Here is a 20190-nt window from a genome sequence, read left to right as displayed (position 1 = left end):
AAGGATGACAACATAATGATCTCATCTCTTTCTCAATTTTTACTTCACAATTCACTTCACAACTCGAGCCAATTCTCTAGAGGTTCAATTATCACTTATACTTTCACACTTCATTTCACAACTCGAGCCAATGCTCCTCAATGTTCATAGGTCACAATTCTTTCCACAAACTTTATACAACAATTAGAAATCTTCACCAAGGCATGAATAATACAACGAAATTATGAAAATCACAATATAAGACTCTCGGTCATGCTTGACACCGACGTATAGATACTCGTCACCATGCCTATACGTCGTACTCGACAAGAAGCAAATAGAAAATAGGACACAACTCCTAATCCCTCAAGCTAAGGTTACACCAAACACTTACCTTGATGCCTCGAACACAACTCAAGTTTCAATCACAAGCAAAGGGGCAAGGGAATAAACAAAATAGTAATAGAGATCCTGGCAAAGGAACAATAGTTAAACAATTAAATCCCGGCAAGGGAACAACAATTAAACAATTAAATCCCGGCAAGGGAACAACAAATAAATCAACAATATCCCGGCAAGGATGACAACATAATGATCTCATCTCTTTCTCAATTTTTACTTCACAATTCACTTCACAACTTGAGTCAATGCTCTAGAGGTTCGATTATCACTTATACTTTCACAATTTATTTCACAATTCGAGCCAATGCTCCTCAATGTTCATAGGTTACAATTCTTTCCACAAACTTTATACAACAATTAAATTTTCACCAAGCCATGAATAATACAACGAAATCATGAAAATCACAATATAAGACTCTCGGTCATGCTTGACACCAACGTATAGATACTCGTCACCATGCCTATACGTCGTACTCGACAAGAAGCAAATAGCAAATAGGACACAACTCCTAATCCCTCAAGCTAAGGTTAGACCAAACACTTACCTCGATGCCTCGAACACAACTCAAGTTTCAATTATAGCTTTACCCCTTGACTCCACCGCCAATCGCTCGTATCTAGCCATAAGTTACTTAATTACATCAATAAATGCTAAATGAATCAATTCTAATGCATGAAAATAGGTTTTTTAAAGATTTTCCCAAAAAATTAAAATCGACCCCGGGCCCGCTTGGTCCAAACCCGAAATTCGGACCTAAACCCGATTACCCATTCCCCCACGAGCTCAAATATGTAATTTGTTTTGAAATCGGATCCCAAATCGAGGTCCAAATCCCCATTTTTTTGAAAAACATAGGTACTACCCAAAGCACTCAATTTCCCCCATGAAATAATTGACTTGAAGTTGAAATGATGTTAAAAGATATTAATGATTGAAGAAAACTAGTTAAAAAATGACTTACAATTGATTTGGAGAAGAAATGTTGTTTGAAAAATCGCCTCTTATATTTTTTGGGGTTTAGAAAAATGAAAATAACTGAAAATCCCGTTTATTTATACCCCTCTCAGACCCTCTCCACAGACCGCATAAAAAAGACTGCGGCCGCAGAGCTCCACTGCGGGACCGCATAAAAAGGACTGCGGCCGCGGAGCTCCTCTGCGGACCGCAAGAAATCGAGCGTGGCCGTGGAGGCTTGGCCTTGCTCACCGCGGACCGCACAAATCCCACCGCGGTCACGGAGCCCCCACCGCGGCTGCGAAGTTTCCACCGCGGACCACGAGACCTGGCTTCAGAGACCTGCAACCTCTTTGAATCTGCAACTTTTTCCTTAGTTCAAAACTTGCCGAAACACATCCGAAACACACTCGAGCCCTCGGGGCCCCTAACCAAACACGCGTACTAACTCAAAAATATCATACGAACTTATCCATGCGATCAAATCGCCAAAATAACCTCAATAACAATGAATCAAACCTCAAAATCAAGAATTTTTTTCTCAAATTTCATCAAGTATCAAATTTAGTTAGGTCCGAATCACGTCAAACAACGTTCGTTTTCAACCAAACTTTACAGAAATGACTTAAACCATATATAAGACCTGTACCAGGCGCCGGAACCAAAATACGAGCCCGATACCATCTCTTTCTAACCAAACTTCATTTCAAATTTCCTTAAAAAATTTCAGAAAATAATTTCTTTTCAAAATTCATTTCTCGGCCTCAAAACTTCGGAATTCGATTCCGGGCATACGCCCAAGTCCCATATTTTCCTACGGACCCTCTGAGACAGTCAAATCACGGATCCAGGTCCGTTTACCCAAAATATTGACCGAAGTCAAATTTATTCATTTTACAGTCAAAACTTATCATTTTTCACTAAATTTCATATTTAAGCTTTCCATCTACGCGCCCAGACTGTGAACGCAAATCGAGGTGACTCTAAATGAGGTTTTCAAGACCTCAGAATACGAAAGTTTCGTTTTAAAACAAGTGATGACCTTTTGGGTCATCACATTGGCGACAAGTGGCCATTTTGATAGAAGGGTTTAAAATAGCACCAATTAGGTTAATAGGAGGAATATGATAAAAATATTTCTTAAATTTATCTAGCATAGATTCAACAACAGAACTATATCCTTCTTTCTTCTTGAAATTATGGAGTAAAAGAGAAATTTCAGCTATATGTACTAAACCATTTGCAATAGTAGGATAATATGCTCCAGAAAACTCAAGTCTAGCTACATAAAAATTTTGTAAAAATTTTACAACATCTTCAATGACATCCCAAGTACTAGATGTTAACAAACGGTTAAAATCGGTATAACGAGAATTATCAACTTCAGTTATATAGACATTTCATATTTATAACAATATCTTAAGAATAAATAAGTATAATTCCACCTAGTAACTATTTATTCAGGCACGAGTCTTGATTTTAGTCCATATTGAACAAATTTATCCATAAATGCATTTAATCTAGCACTTCTATTATTTTCTTGAATTACACCATCAACTCTTCTAACTAAAGTGATCACATTTCTAAATAATTTAAGGTCACTCTTAACAATTAAATTATAAATATGACGTGAACAACTCACATAAAATATTTCAGAAAGTGATGGGTGTAGATGCAATTTTAATAGTATAATAGCAGAATTGTTGTTAGAAGCATTATCAAATGACATGCACAAAACTTTTTCTGAAAGATTGTAAAATGTACAACTTCATGGATAGTATTACTTATAAATGCACCACTATAACTTTGATCTTTAACATATTTATAGCAGAGTTCGGATGCCGCATTAAATTTGATATTACGCTTCAATTGATATGATGATATTGATACCACACGTCACTTGATAATTATAATTTTGTAGTGGTTACCGTAAATATTTGATAAAACTTGAAATAATAAGTAATTGAGAATTTGAGAGCAATAAGCAATTCAATAATTATGAGAGAATTAGAGTAGTACGAGAGCAAATTGCGAGAAAAAATGAAGAAGATGTGAACTATTTATATTTTTTAAAAGGTTAAAAATATAATTTATCAATTATTAGGGGTGGGGGCTATTTTCTTAAGGGGGTAGGCCGTAATGGGCAAATCTGCAAAAAAAATGGTCGTTGCCCAACGGTCATTTTTGAATTTGACCGTTGGCAACGGTAAAATAAGAAAATTAAAAAATACATAATGGTAACCGGGTTGGACCGGGCTATAACCCCGTAAAAACCCGTTAGTGGTTTATCGGGCTTGCCGAATTCTGGGGCACCGGTTAGCAAAAATAGCCTGCCCCCGTCCGGCTAAACCCCTAACCCTAACCAACTTGTCCCACCCTCTTAGTGGACCGGGCTGACCCAGGCTGAACCGGATAGAATAGGATCGAACCGGATCGTCAGTGGTCTGACCCGACCCGTTTAACATGTTTACTTTAATCTAAAAAGTAAGATGTATGCGCGTAAAACAATCGAGCATTAAATTTGATCTTTTTTTATTTCGAATGAATTTTTTTGATATATTTGTAAAAGAATAAAGCTTTTGTACAAAATACTAAATGTGAAAGATAAAAAGATATAATAGCTAATTCATAGAGAGTTAGACTATTAAGGCCTCATTTGTTTTTTTAATATTAAGACGTCTGAATCTGAATACACATCTAAATATCAATATGTGTATTAAGATTAAGACATCTGAATCTGAATACACATCTGAATATATTAAGATGTGTATTAAGATCTGAATACTAAAAATTAAGACTGTTCAATTTTTAACATCTGAATGCATAAAATTTATCTTTATTTGAAAAATAATAAACATAAAATTTAAATGAAATACTAACTAATCGAATATTTTATCAATAAAATATATAATTTTTTAAATTATGATAGTTGTTGGTAGTGATGGCTAATAGGTGAATGCCGACTAGAGGAGGTGATTGGTGGTAGTTTTGGTTGATAATAGTGGTTCATGCTAGTAGCTAGTAGTAATTGGTAGTGGTGGCGATTATGATTGAAGATGGTGGTGGTGGGTGGTGATAGTTAATAATGGCGGGTGGTGGTTTGTGATTGAGGAAGGTGGTGGTAAGTTATAATGATGGCGATGCCGACTGTGGTTAATGGTGATGTGATGATTAGTTGTGGTAGTTGAGGTGGATAAGTGTTGACTGTGGGTGAGAATGATGGTGGTCGGAGTGGTGGGAATGGTGGATGGTGATGGTCGATAATGGTGGCGGCTATGATTGAGGATGATAGCGGCGTGGTGGTGGTGGTTGAGTATAGTGGTGGTGGTGGTGGTGGCATGGTGGTAGTTGTTGTCACACCTCCTTTTTCCGTACTCGAGAGGGTACAAGGGAGTTGGTGGGGAAGTAGGAGTGACGAGTGGTTCGAGCCCCTTTTGCGCCTTAGCCATGGCTAGATGCATTTCATGCATTTCCAATCTCATTTTTTGGAGGTGCGCCTAAAATTTTAATCGGTTACTGTGCTTCATTACGCTATCAAAACTTGCTGGGGATGAATTTTCTTTTTCTTCCTTCCCCACTCTGTATTTGCGACCAACTTCTTTTCACTTTATCGCCTTATCTTTGGCCTATTGTATTCGCCTTTTGCTTTGCATCATTTTGGAAACTGGTAGTAAACTTTGAAAATCCTTTTCAAAAACAAACTGTTGGGGAGGTAAAATCTTTAAACCAAGAAATGAAAAAGTGAAGAATTTCAAAAATAGAAAAAGAAGAAGTCTTTCTGAACAAAATGTTGGGGAAAAGGAAAGAAAAGAACACCTCCGACTGTCTTTCTTAGAATCGTGTTGTCTTGCTATCTCTTAAAACTTGAATTGATTTCCTCGTTCCTTCGAGAAAATTTTCGACAAATGGCAGAAAATTTTCTGCCCCAGTGTTGGTGCTTTTCCTTGTGGCATGTTTTTTCGCCATTAACAAGATTTCCTTTTCCTGCTTGAAAAATTATTTTATTTTTGAATTTTTTGGGAGTAATTCTCATATAGGGCAAAAATCACGTGCTTACAGTTGTGATGACCCAAAAGGTCATCACTTGTTTAAAAAACAAATTCTGCGTTTTGAGGCCTTAAAAACCTCTTTATGTTTCTCCTCAATTTGCGCACGCAGTCCGAGCGTGTAGCCAGAAAGCCAATATGTGAAAAATATGTGAAAATGATGAATTTTGCTTTTAAAATGAATTTAAGTTGACTTCGGTCAACATTTTGGGTAAACAGACCCGGACCAGTGATTTGACGGTCCCGGAGGGTCCGTAGGAAAATATGGGACTCGGGCGTATGCCTGGAATCGAATTCCGAGGTTCCAAACCCGAGAAATAAATTTTCAAAGAAAATTATTTTCTGGAATATTTATGAGTTTTTGGAAATGAAATGTGTTTAAAACTTGATGGTGTCGGGCCTATATTTTGGTTCCGGAGCCCAGTATAGGTCTTATATGAGATTCAAGATGAGTCTGTGAAATTTAGTAACAAATGGACTTGAAATAATGTGAATCGGACCATATTTGAGAAAAATGAAAAAAATGAAGTTCTTAAGAAATTTCATGATGTTGATGCTAAATTCATAGTTGTTGATGTTATTTTGGTGATTTGAATACACGAGTAAGTCCGTATGATATTTTTAGGTTGGTGTGCATGTTTGGTTTGGAGCATAGAGGGCTCCGGTGAGTTTTGGATAGGCCACGGGGTGGAATTTGGACTTGAAAAAAATTGCAGGTTTCAGCTGTTATATTGCAGGCCTGCAGGCTTCGCAAAGGCTCGCAAATGTGAGGGCTAAGTCGCAAATACGAAATAGCCCAGGACAGCCTACCTCGCAAATGCGAGGTGCCCATCGCAAATGCGATGCCCCCTAGTTGTTGCCTTAGTCGCAAATGCGACTCCTATGTTGCAAATGCGACTTCGCATTTGCGAGAGATCTATCGCAAATGCGAAGAAGACCAGAAAATTTATTGGGTCGCAAATGCGAAGGTCTCAGAATTTTGAAGGGTTCGTAATTGCGAACCGTGGTCGCAATTGCGATATCAGAGACCTATAAGTTCACACTTAGACGCATTTTCAATCATTTTTCGCACTCTTTCAAAGCCAAAACACTCTAGGGCGATTTTTCAAAGGCAACTTCTTCTCCAAATCAATCGTAAGTCGTTTCGAACTAGTTTTCTTTAATCTTTAACATCTTTTCAAATGATTTCAACTCAAAATCAATGATTTTTATCGGGAAAATTGGGTGTTTTGGGTAGAACCTAGGTTTTTCAAATTTTGGGAATTTGGACCTCGATTTGAGGTCCGAATTCAAAACAAATTATATATTTGGGTTCGTGGAGCAATGGGTAATCGGGTTTTGGTTCGAACCTCGGTTTTTGACCATATAGGCCGGAGGCGATTTTTGACTTTTTGGGTAAAACTTTGGAAAACTTATTTTCATGCATTAGAATTGATTCAACTAGCATTTATTGATGTAATTAAGTAACTTGTAGCTAGATACGAGCGAATTGGTGGTGGAATCAAGGGGTAAAGCGATAGTTGAGACTTGAATTGTGTTTGTGGCATCGAGGTAAGTGTTTAGTCTAACCTTAGCTTGAGGGATTAGGAGTCATGTCTTATTTCTTACGTGTTAACTGTGGAGTACGACATATAGGCATGGTGACGGGTATCTATACGTCGGTGTCAAGCATGACGTTCTGACATTCCTTATATTTCTCTACTTTATTCTTCTATTTCCTTATCTTTACTGGTAATTGATTTATGGCATTCCTTATATTTCTCTACTGTCGTTCTGTTGTTACATGTTACTCCCCGCGGCATGTTTCCCCCACCCAACTTTAGTTGTAATTATCTGCTTCTATTTCCGATGTATATGATTTAACTACACATGTTTATTAGGTAGTCTTGTCCTAGCCTCGTCACTACTTCGCCGAGGTTAGGCTAGGCACTTACATGCACATGGGTCGGTTGTGCTGATACTACACTCTGCACTGTTTGCAGATACTGATACCAGAGCATTTGGACCACAGTGAGGGTGTTGTCTTCGGTCCACACAGGCGACCCGAGGCAGTCCTGCAGACGTCCGCGGGCCTTGGTGTCTCCTCTTATCTTTCTCTTTTTGTTTTTACTTATTCAGAGACAGACTTATGTATTTCATTCAGACTTTGTTTGTAGTGTTCTTAGACAGTCCGTGACTTGTGACACCAAATTGTGGGTAGTATTGTACTTCAAATTATGTAGCAGTGTTTGCTTGGAATATTAAGTTTTGGCTTCCGCATTTCCGATTGGTTAATCTTATTCCGTTGTCTAACCACTTAGTATTTTACATTGTTTAATATGTTAAATAAAAAGGGATATAAATTTGCAATATTCGGCTTGCCTAGCTTCCATGAGTAGGCGCCATCACGACTCCCGAGGGTGGGAAATCCGGGTCGTGACAAGTTGGTATCATAGCTCTAGGTTACATAGGTCTCACAATTCAAGGACAAGCTTAGTAGAGTCTGAGGGATCGGTATGAAGACGTCTGTATTTATCCCCCAGAGGATACGGAGTTAGGAAAAACTTCACATTTATTCTTTCATGTCGTGCGATTTGGTTTCTCAATGCTAATTGAATTTCTACTCTTTTATTTCGCAGATGGAGAGAACACGCGCTTCCTCATCCACTGACCAGCAGCCCGAGCCCCCAGCAGCAGCTCCTATGAGGGGTAGAGGGCAAGGTCGAGGCTGTGCTAGAGGCCGAGGTAGGGGAAGAGTTCAGCCCAAAGCAGCAGCACCAGCGGCGGAGCCTCAGGTTGACTTTGATGATGAGGTTTCGGCCCAGACAGTTCTGGTGGGCCCATCTCAGGTCCCAGAGGGGTTTATTGCTACCCTAGAACTCCAGGATACTCTAGTCCGTCTAGTGGGCCTTATGAAGAGTGTCACCTGGGCAGGCTTGCTTCCTGTAGCACCAGTCGTCTCTCAGGCTGGAGGAGGAGCTCAGACTCCTGCTACTCGCACTCTAGAGCAGATGGCTCCCCAGTTTCAAACTTCAGCAGCTCAGCCAGTTGGAGCAGTTCAGTCGGGTGTGGTAGCCCAGACCGGTGATGGAGCAACTATGTCTGCCGATGCCTTGTGGAGATTGGACAGGTTCACCAAGCTCTTCACTACTACTTTTAGCGGTGCATCTTCTGAGGATCCCCAGGATTATGTAGATAGCTGTCACGAGGTTCTCAGGAACATGGGGATAGTGGAGACCAATGGGCTCAATTTTGCTACTTTTCGCTTGTCTGGTTCCGCCAAGACTTGGTGGAGAGATTATTGATTGGCTAGACCAGCCGGATCACCAGCTTTGACTTGGGAGCAGTTTACTCAGCTATTTTTGGAGAAGTTTCTCCCTATCACTCAGAGAGAGATCTATCGGAGGCAGTTTGAGCGTCTCTAGTAGGGTTCAATGACTGTTACTCAGTATGAGACCAAATTCATCGACTTGGCCCGTCATGCTCTTATCATACTTCCTACCAAGAGAGAGAGAAAGAGGGAGAGGAGGTTCATTAAGGGACTTATCTGGCCTATTCTACTTTAGATGGCCAAGGAGACGGGGAGTGGGATCTCTTTTCAGGAGGCGGCCAATGTGGCCAGGAGAGTTGAGATGGTTTTATCGCAGGGAGGTGGTCAGGGGTCTGACAAGAGGCCTCGTCATTTAGGCCGATTCAGTGGTACCTCGTTTGGAGGCAGGGATTCGTATGGTAGAGGCCATCCTCCTAGGCCTTTTCAGTCGGCACTTCAGGTTTCTCACGGTGCTTCAAGTGGCCATGGTTCTCATATGCAGTATTCTGATCAGCAGTCCTACAGTGCACCACCAGCTCCTATCAGTGCACCGCCACTTCAGAGTTTTCAGGGTCGTCAGCCCCAGCAACCGAGGGCTTGTTTTACTTATGGCGACACGAGGCACATTGCTAGATATTTCCCTTGAGCACCGAGCAGTTCTCAGCAGCAGGGTTCCCATGCTATGGTTCAGGCACCAGGTGTCCCACCGCCCGCTCCGCCAGCTAGGGGTGGGGTAGAGGTGCTAGAGGTGGAGGTCAGACAGCTAGAGGTGGAGGCCAGCCAGCAGTAAGCCATCCCAGAGATGTAGTTCAGGGTAGTGGGGCCAAGCCCCGATGTTATGCTCTTCCAGCCAGACCTGAGGTTGAGGCTGAGGCTTCTGATGCAGTTATCACAGGTACTGTTCTGGTTTGTAGTATAGATGCTTCAGTCATATTTGATCCAGGGTCTAAATACTCATATGTGTCATCTTATTTTGCACCATATCTAGTCATGTCTAGTGATTCCTTGAGTGCCCTTGTATATGTGTCTACACTGGTGGGTGATTCTATTGTGGTAGATCGAGTCCATCATTCTTGTATAGTTGTGATTGGGGATCTTGAGACTCGTGTAGATTTGTTACTTCTAGACATGGTTGATTTTGATGTCATATTAGGGATGGACTGGTTATTACCTTACCACGCTGTCCTGGACTGCCATGCCAAGACTATGACCTTAGACTTGTCGGGTTTACCTCGTTTAGAGTAGAGAGGGACTCCTGGTCATTCTACCTGTAGTGTTATCTCTTATGTGAAGGCTCGGCGTATGGTTGAGAAGGGGCGTTTGGCCTATTTGGCATATGTTCGTGATTCTAGTGCCGAGGTTCCTTCTATTAATTTTGTGCCTGTTGTTCGAGAGTTCCCTGAGGTATTTCCTTCAGACCTGCCGGGTATGCCACCCGACAGAGATATTGACTTTTGCATTGATTTGGCTTCGGGCACTCAGCACATTTCTATCCCACTGTATCGTATGGCCCCGCCTGAGTTGAAAGAGTTAAAGGAGCAGTTGCAAAACTTGCTTGAAAAAGGTTTCATTAGACCTAGTGTTTCGCCTTGGGGTGTGCTGGTGTTGTTTGTTAAAAAGAAGGACGGATCGATGAGAATGTGCATAGATTACCGGCAGTTGAACAAGGTTACAATCAAGAATAAGTATCCATTGATGAAGATTGATGATTTGTTTGATCAGCTTCAGGGTGCTAAGGTATTTTCGAAGATTGACTTGAGATCTGGCTACCATCAGTTGAGGATTAGGGCATCTGATGTCCCTAAGATAGTTTTCTGCACTCGGTACAGGCATTATGAGTTCTTGGTGATGTCATTCAGGTTGACAAATGCCCCGGCAACTTTTATGGATTTGATGAGCCGAGTGTTAAGGCCTTACTTGGATTCGTTCGTGATAGTCTTCATTGATGATATTTTGATCTATTCCCGTAGCTGGGAGGAGCACGAGCAGCATCTTAGAGTGGTTCTTCAGACTTTGAGGGGTAGTCAATTGTATGCCAAGTTTTCGAAGTGTGAGTTCTAGTTGAGTTCAGTTGTATTCCTGGGTCATGTTGTATTAGCGGAGGGTATTCAGGTGGATTCGAAGAAGATTGAGGCAGTTAAGAACTGGCCTAGACCAGCATCAGCTACAGAGATCAGGAGTTTCTTGGGATTGGTAGGCTATTATCGTCGGTTTGTGGAGGAGTTTTCGTCTATTGCAGCCCTGATGACCAGGTTGACCCAGAAGGGTGCCCAGTTCAGATGGTCAGACGAGTGTGAGGCGAGCTTCCAGAAGCTCAAGATAGCTTTGACTACGGCACCGGTGTTGGTTTTGCCCACAGGTTCAGGGCCTTATACAGTTTATTGTGATGTATCTCGTATTGGACTTGGTGTGGTGTTGATGCAGGATGGCAAGGTCATTGCCTATGCTTTGCGGCAGTTGAAGATTCATGAGAAGAACTATCTGGTTTATGATTTGGAGTTGGCAGCCATTGTTCACGCGTTGAAGATTTGGAGGCATTATCTGTATGACGTGGCATGTGAGGTGTTCACGGATCACAAGAGTCTGCAGTACTTGTGCAAGCAGAAGAAGCTAAATTTGAGGCAAAGAAGGTGGTTGGAGTTGTTGAAAGACTATGATATCACTATCTTATATCATCCGGGAAAGGCCAATGTGGTGGTCGATGCTTTGAGTAGGAAGTCAGCCAGTATGGGCAGTCTTGCTTATATTTCGGTCAGTGAGAGACCGCTTGCTTTGGATGTTCAAGTTTTGGCCAATCAGTTCATGAGGTTGGATGTTTCTGAGCCCAGCCGTGTATTAGCTTGCACCATCACTCGTTCTTCATTATTGAAGCGTATCCGAGATCGGCAGTATGATGATCCCCATTTGTGTGTCCTTAGAGACACGGTGAAGCACGAAGGTGCCAAGCATGTTACCTTAGGAGATGATAGAGTTTTGAGATTGCAGGGGCGAGTTTGTGTGCCTAATATGGATGGACTCCGAGAGTTGATTTTAGAGAAGACCCATAGTTACCGGTACTCTATCCATCCGGGCGCCGCTAAGATATATCAAGATTTGCGGCAGCATTATTGGTAGCGGAGAATGAAGAAGGACGTTATTGCTCATGTGGCTCGGTGTTTGAATTGTCAGCAGGTTAAGTACGAGATCAGAGACTCGGTGGTTTGTTCCAGAAGATTGAGATTCCTGAGTGGAAGTGGGAGCGTATCACTATTGACTTCATTGTTGGACTCCCACGGACTCAAAGGAAGTTCGATGCAGTGTGGGTTATTGTTGATAGGCTGACCAAGTCAGCATATTTCATTTCTATGGCAGTCTCATATTCTTCCGAGAGGTTAGCTGAGATCTATATCCGGGAGATTGTTCGCCTTCATGGTGTGCCCATGTCTATCATTTCGGATCGAGGTACGCAGTTTACCTCACATTTCTGGAGAGTTGTTCAGCGAGAGTTGGGCACAGGGTTGAGTTGAGCACATCGTTTCATCCTCAGACGGACGGGCAGTCTGAGCGGACCATTCAGATTTTGGAGGATATGCTCCGAGCTTGTGTCATTGACTTTGGGGGCTCGTGGGACTAGTTTTTGCCTTTAGCAGAGTTTGCCTACAGCAACAGCTACCAGTCGAGTATTCAGATGGCTCCTTATAAGGCTTTGTATGGTAGGCGATGCGGGTCGTCGGTTGAATGGTTCGAGCTGGGGGAGGCTCGGTTGTTGGGTACGGATCTGGTTCAAGATGCCTTGGACAAGGTTAGGATTATTTAGGATAGGCTTCGTACAGCTCAGTCCAGGAAAAAGGGTTATGCTGACCGTAAGGTTCATAATTTGGCATTCATGATCGGTGAGCGGGTATTGCTTCGAGTGTCGCCTATGAAGGGCGTGATGAGATTTGGAAGGAAGGGCAAGCTTAGCCCTAGGTTCATTGGCCCGTTTGAGATTCTTGATCGAGTGGGAGAGGTGGCTTACAGACTTGCGTTGCCGCCGAGCTTATCAGCCGTGCATCTAGTGTTTCATGTGTCCATGCTTCAGAAGTATCACGGCGATCCATCCCACGTGTTAGATTTCAGCACTATCCAGTTGGACAAGGACTTGTCTTACGAGGAGGAGCCGGTAGCTATTCTAGACCGGCAGGTTCGTCAGTTGAGATCGAAGAGTTTTCCTTCTATTCGTGTTCAGTGGAGAGGTCAGCCTGCTGAGGCATCGACCTGGGAGTCCGAGTCCGATATGCAGAGCCGTTATCCCAAACTTTTCCCTGACTCAGGTACTTCCTTCTTCTGTCCATTCGAGGACGAACGCTTGTTTTAGAGATGGAGAATGAGATGATCTTTTTAAAAATAAATTCTATGTTCAGAGGCCTTAAAAACCTCTTTCTGTCTCCCTCGATTTGCGTGCGCAGTCAGGGCGCGTACCCGGAAAACCAATATGTGAAAAATATGTGAAAATGATGAGTTTTGCCTTTAAAATGAATTAAAGTTGACTTCGGTCAATATTTTGGGTAAACAGACCCGGACCAGTGATTTGACGGTCCCGAAGGGTCCGTAGGAAAATATGGGACTCGAGCATATGCCGAGAATCGAATTCCGAGGTCCCAAGCCCGAGAAATAAATTTTTAAAGAAAATTATTTTCTGGAATATTTATGAGTTTCTGGAAATGAAATGCATTTAAAACTTGATGGTGTCGGGCCCGTATTTTGGTTCCGGAGCCCGATACAAGTCTTATATGAGATTTAAGATGAGTCTGTCAAGAAACGGACTTGAAATGACGTGAATCGGACCGTAATTGAGAAAAATGGAAAATTTGAAGTTCTTAAAAAATTTCATGATTTTGATGCTAAATTCAGAGTTGTTGATGTTATTTTGGTGATTTGAATGCACGAGCAAGTCTGTATGATGTTTTTAGGTTGGTGTGCATGTTTGGTTTGGAGCCCCGAGGGCTCGGGTGAGTTTTGGATAGGCCACGGGGTGGAATTTGGACTTGGAAAAAATTGCAGGTTTCAGCTGTTATATTGCAGGCCTGACTTGCAAATGCGAGTTCGCAAATGCGAGGGCTGAGTCACAAATGTGAAATAGCCCAGGTCATCCTACCTCGCAAATGTGAGGTGCCCATCGCAAATGAGATGCCCCCAGTTGCTACCTTAGTCGCAAATGTGACTCGTGTGTTGCAAATACGACTTCGCATTTGCGAGAGGTCTATCGCAAATGCGAAGAAGACCAGAAAATTACTGGGTCACAAATGCGACATTTTGTTCGCGAATGCGAAGGTCTCAGAATTTTGAAGCAATTGCGATATCAGAGACCTGTAAGTTCACACTTAGACGCATTTTCAACCATTTTTCACACTCTTTCAAAACCAAAACACTCTAGGGCGATTTTTCAAAGGCAACTTCTTCTCCAAATCAATCATAATTCGTTTCTAACTAGTTTTCTTTAATCTTTAACATCTTTTCACATGATTTCAACTCAAAATCAATGATTTTCATGGGGGAAATTGGATGTTTTGGGTAGAACCTAGGTTTTTCAAATTTTGAGGATTTGGACCTCGACTTGAGGTTTGAATTAAAAATAAATTATATATTTGGGTTCGTGGGGGAATGAGTAATCAGGTTTTGGTTCGAACCTCGGGTTTTGACCATGTGGGCCCGGGGGCAATTTTTAACTTTTTGGGTAAAACTTTGGAAAAATTATTTTCATGCATTAGAATTGATTCAACTAGCATTTATTGATATAATTAAGTAACTTGTGGCTAGTTACGAGCGAATTTGTGGTGGAATCAAGGGGTAAAGCGATAGTTGAGACATGAATTGTGTTCGTGGCATCGAGGTAAGTATTTGGTGTAACCTTAGCTTAAGGGATTAGGAGTCGTGTCTTATTTGTTACGTGTTAACTGTGGAGTACGACGTATAGGCATGGTGACGAGTATCTATACGTCGGTGTCAAGCATGCTCGTGAGTCTTGTATTGTAATTGTTATGACTCTGTTATAGTTTATTTCGCTTCATAGGAGGACTATCATTATTGTTCCCTTGCCGGGATGTTATTATCATTATTGTTCCCTTGCTGGGATGTTATTGTCATATTATTGTTCCCTTGTCGGGATGTTTGTTTTGATATTATTGTTCTCTTGCCCGGATGTTGTTGTAATATTATTGTTCCCTTGTCGGGATGTTGTTATATTGTTATCGTTCCCTTGCCGGGATCCTTTTATAATTGGTGTTGATAAATGAAATGGGAGCGGGTTGCACGCCTGCAACGATAATATATGAAATGAGAGCGTGTTGCACGCCTGCTACGGTAATATATGAAATGGGAGCGGGTTGCACGCCTGCAACGGTAATATATGAAATGGGAGCGGGTTGCATACCTACAACGGTATCATATGAAATGGGATCGGGTTGCACGCCTGCAATGGTATTACATGTGTACTTGTTCTTCTATTTCCTTATCTTTGCTGGTAATTGATTTATGACATTCCTTATATTTCTCTACTGTCATTCCTGTTGTTACCTGTTACTCCCCGCGACATGTTTCCCCCGCCCAACTTTAGTTGTAATTATCTGCTTCTATTTCCGCTGTATATGATTTAACTACACATGTTTATTTGGTAGTCTGGTTCTAGCCTCGTCACTACTTTGCCGAGGTTAGGCTAGGCACTTCCAGCACATGGGGCCGGTTGTGCTGATACTACATTCTGCATTGTATGCAGATACTGATACCGGAGCGTTTGGACCACAGTGAGGGTGCTCTCTTCAGTCCACACAGGCGACCCGAGGTAGTCCTGCAGACGTTCGCGTGCCTTGGTGTCTCCTCCTATCTTTTCTCCTTCTGTTTTTACTTATTCAGAGACAGACTTATGTATTTCATTAAGACTTTATTTGTAGTGTTCTTAGACAGTCCGTGACTTGTGACACCAAATTTTGGGTAGTATTGTACTTCAAATTATGTAGCAGTGTTTGGTTGGAATATTAAGTTTCAGCTTCCGCATTTCTGATTGCTTAATCTTATTCCGTTGTCTAACCACTTAGTATTTTACATTGTTTAATATGTTTAAATAAAATGGGAGATAAATTTGCAATATTCGGCTTGCCAAGCTTCCACGAGTAGGCGCCATCACGACTCCCAAGGCGAAAAATCCGGATCGTGACAGTAGTTGATAATGGTAGGCGGTGGCAGCACTTAATAATGAATATGTGATAGCATCTTAATTAAATTAAGTCTCTATTATAGATCTTAATCACACAGACCTTTTCAGACACATTAAGTGATTGTGAAGTAAAAAAACAAAACACACTTAATGATTAACATCTGAATAATTAAGATTCAGACTTTAAAACCAAACGCATTTAATGTCTGAGATCTGAATGATTAAGATTCAGACCTCCATTAAGTGCAAACAAATGAGGCCTAAGTGTGACATTGAAACAGTCGAAGAGGGGCCCACTTGAACAGTAATTGGCAGTTTTAAAATGTTGCAATAACGCGTGGCATGGAAAGTTAAGGTGGACACCATACTTCCAGCAAACTTATCAAGTACGTACAAGTAATAAAGCTAGCAAGTACAATAACAACAACAACGGCCCAGTATAATCCCACAAGTGGGGTCTGGGGAGGGTAATATGTACGCAGACCTTACCCCTATCCCGAGGGGTAGAGAGGTTGTTTCCAGGAGACCCTCGGCTCAAAAAAGCAACAAGAGACGATATATTAGTACTGTCAATAGATTCATAATAAAATAACATAACATAACATAAAATAAAAAATAACAACAATATAAGAAATATAGGAAATACAAAAGATGGAAGGTATAATAATATCCAGCAGGTAAAGCCCTGCATCAGTAGCTGACCATTAGCATCCTAAGACTAACTCCTAACTGGCTGGTCTCACTCTAGTGTGCTGTAGAAATATTCACAACTTCCCCCTAACCTACAACCTTAATGCTCGACCTCCACAATTCACTGTCAAGGGTCATGTCCTCAGTAATCCTAAGTCGCGTCATGTCCTGCCTGATCACCTCTCCCCAATACTTCTTAGGTCTCCCTCTACCTCTCGTCGTGCCCACCACAGCAAGTCGCTCACACCTCCTCACCGGTGCATCAGTGCTCCTCCTTTGAATGTGCCCGAACCATCTGAGTCTTGCTTCCCGCATCTTGTCCTCCATGGGGTCCACGCCGACCTTCTCTCGAATATCTTCATTCCTAATCTTATCCATCCTTGTATACCCGCACATCCACCTCAACATCCTCATCTCAACTACATTCATCTTCTAGATGTGTGAGTTCTTAACCAGCCAACACTCGGTCCCATACAACATGGCAGGCCTAACCACTGTTCTATAAAACTTACTTTTTAGTAACGGTGGCACTTTCTTGTCACACAGGACTCCCGACGCTAACCTCCACTTCATCTACCCACCCCTATACGGTGTGTGACATCCTCGTCGATCTCCTCAATCCGCTAAATAACTGACTCAAGGTACTTGAAACTACCCCTTTTAGGAATGACTTGAGAATCAAGCCTCACTTCCACTCCCGCTTCCGTCGACTCGGCCCCAATTTTGTACTCGAGGTATTCCGTCTTCGTCCTACTCAACCTGAAACCATTAGACTCAAGGGCATGTCTCCAAACCTCTAGCCTCTCGTTAACACCGCCTCGTGTCTCATCAATTAGAACTATATCATCAGCAAATAGCATACATCATGGCACATCCCCTTGAATATGAAGAGTTAGTGCATCCAACTCTATTGATACGCATATTGGGTCTCATTTGAAGTGGTTTTTGATCCATCAAGTGCAGAGGAATAAACCATCAATCATACCAGCCCCTAGCTCAGTAATTTGCCAGTAGTTATCTATGAACAGAACTAAAAATTCTTAAATTATTGACTATCTTGTAATTCTCCCCTAAAAAAAATTCAGTGTTATGATTTTTTTTTTTTATTACTAAGAAATTCTCCAACGTTAAAGGTGCAAAATTTGAAACCGCATGGATAATAGATCCGCCTTCCTACACTTCTATATTAAAATATCATGTATTTGTTTGCAGTAGACTTTGAACCAGTGATACGCGGCAGCATCATGTATTGTGCTTCTAGACCAAAAAACTTGGGGAAAATTCATTGACTATTTTGTAATTCTCACTTAAACAATTCTTCTTAGTGTTTTGCTCCTCCGACTATATCATGTTTATGCTATTATTGATTATCTATGGTAAATAAGAAAAATTAGTATAACGGAGCAAGGGGCAAGCCTCCGAGTCGGAGCACCCACCTGTTATCCTTGTTTTATGTTTAAATTTACCACATGCATTTTAATGGAGCAACATGTTAGTGATGATTCATATATTCGATCTCAACTTGTTTGGTATAGAAATTGTTGATATTTTTTCCCTAGAAGTACATAATCATATTAGATTTAGAAGTTCTATAACAGAAACAAATAGACAATATACTAAAATTGCATAATAAACGAAATGTAGATTACCAAACAAGGTAATAAGCTCTCAAAAACTAGAACTTGAACTTAAAAGTATATAGCAATATAGCACATTTTAGACCATCAGTTTTCCTCCATACTATACTATAAAGATCCTTACCAAAACAAGCTGTTTTTTAATTATTACTGATTTACTTCACCTTAAATCCTCAAAAATCTCTTTTAACAAGATCCAATATTACTCTATGCCACCATAAACAACAGAAAACTTTTTAACAAAAACATAGGATCAAAACATTTAAACATGAAGCAATGTCACCTAATTTAAGCTCCAGTAGCTCCCACCGATGCCTTCTTCTTCTTCAACTCCTCATTAGCATTATCTTCAGTTCCTTTCCCATTCAATTCATTCGTCGAAAAATTAAACCTTCTTGAAGATATTTCAGATCTTAAATCATTCAAAGCATTTCTTAATAATCCATTTTCAGCTTGTATTGTCTCCAGTTGCTGCTTCACATCCACACACACCTTCGCCAAATCAGCATTCTCTGCCATCCCTTTCTTCGAATCATCTTTCGCCACGTGTTCGATGCCGATCTTATTCATCACCAACAGCGGACATTGCCTGAACGAAATCCCCGCCTGCGAAAACACGTCGTTCTTCCCAAGTATAACAGTATCCGGATCCTCCGCCGGAGAAACCGTCGGAAACCTAAGACCCCAGCGGAAATTCACCACCGCACGGTTTCTCACGGGGAACGAGGTCCGTGCGCTGACCGCCGTGCCGGAGAACAAATTCTCCACTGCTCCAGCGACGGCCGATTCCGATGGCAAAACCCCGACTTTACCGCCGAGAAACGCCGGTTTCACTAAAGGCGTTTCGAAGCCGTCGTGAATTGGACCAACGACATTAACTCCGTTCGATTTCGAGCTCAAACTCTTCGTGAGGGCCGAAGAGGAGTGCGATTTCTTCACGCAAAAATCACCGAAATTAGGCTTAAAGTGAATGAAGAAACTAGGGTTTTGATTCCCAATCAAATTGAACTCAGCACTCATAGTAAACGGGCTGGATATCGGGGACCCGAAATGTCCAATCCCTGTTTTGAACACAAAACTAAACGGGTTTGCCGAATCATTAGGACGATAAGCGAATTTAAAAGACGGTCCAGAATCGAATAAAGTACCGAGATTTAACGATAACTCTTTCGATTCGCCGGCAACAATTCCTGATTGGAACGGAACGTTAAGTATACTGAGAGGAACTTTGGCTCTGATTAACGGTTTTTGCTCCTCACGAAATTTGATTGAAGCTTTCATCTTTTTCTTAAGCCCCAATTGAGATTTGAATTTGGGTTTGGATTTGGATGTGTACTGGGAATTTGGTGTTGGAATTATGAGTGTGAAAATACTGAGGTTTTTATAGTTGGATCTTGAGGGTTTAAGGGTTGCAACGGAGAAGCGGAGATTCCGTCAAATTGAGCTGGCAATTATTGGGTCTGAAATGGTGAATGTGTTTTTTGGCTTATTTGCTAGTCTATGTACAAGACAAGGTTACCCCTAACAATTATCAATAAATAATTTTTACATTTAAAGGAGTATTCTTTAAAACTATAATAAATCTCCGATTAACCTTTATACTGATGTATATTTTAACCAGGTTAAATAATTCATGATAAACATCAGACCTAATTTAAGTATAAATATAGTCATTATATTATTTTTGTAAAAATATTGGATGCTAATCTACTATGATCCTCCTATTTTATTGGGGACTTTACCGCAATTGTTTGGAACGAAGAAAGCAATATTGCTGGTGGCAATTTGGGAATTTAGATTATTTTCTAAGGATTCAGATTGGTGTTGAGTAGGATATTAGAGGGAAATTGGTAAAGCTGTTTTGGAATATTATTTGAAATTCAAATTTTGTATTTAGCTGCAACTTAGGAAATTTGTGGGCACCAATCTGGATTTGATAGGATGCTGATATCAACTTAAATTTGAATTTTTCGGAATCGGTTTAATTAAAATATTCCCAGCATTTAAATTTTGACTTATTA

At 41.1% G+C, this 20190-nt stretch overlaps 1 protein-coding gene across 1 annotated transcript; it reads right to left on the bottom strand.

The window, feature by feature from the left end:
- Positions 1–18208: 18208 nt before the first annotated feature.
- On the bottom strand, positions 18209–19646 carry LOC104213483 (uncharacterized). The gene has a single exon (XM_009762999.2). It carries the CDS (start codon positions 19448–19450, stop codon positions 18458–18460), a length of 993 nt encoding a protein of 330 aa, XP_009761301.1. The 5' UTR covers positions 19451–19646; the 3' UTR covers positions 18209–18457.
- Positions 19647–20190: the final 544 nt, after the last annotated feature.

The sequence above is a fragment of the Nicotiana sylvestris genome, chromosome 12 (genome assembly GCF_000393655.2).
Source record: "Nicotiana sylvestris chromosome 12, ASM39365v2, whole genome shotgun sequence".
Classification (NCBI taxonomy): domain Eukaryota; kingdom Viridiplantae; phylum Streptophyta; class Magnoliopsida; order Solanales; family Solanaceae; genus Nicotiana; species Nicotiana sylvestris.
This window is presented reverse-complemented; position numbering and strand designations above follow the sequence as displayed.

What these genes read in the sequence shown, in the direction of transcription:
- LOC104213483 (XM_009762999.2), bottom strand. Translation starts at nt 19,450, where the DNA reads ATGAAAGCTTCAATCAAATTTCGTGAGGAGCAAAAACCGTTAATCAGA.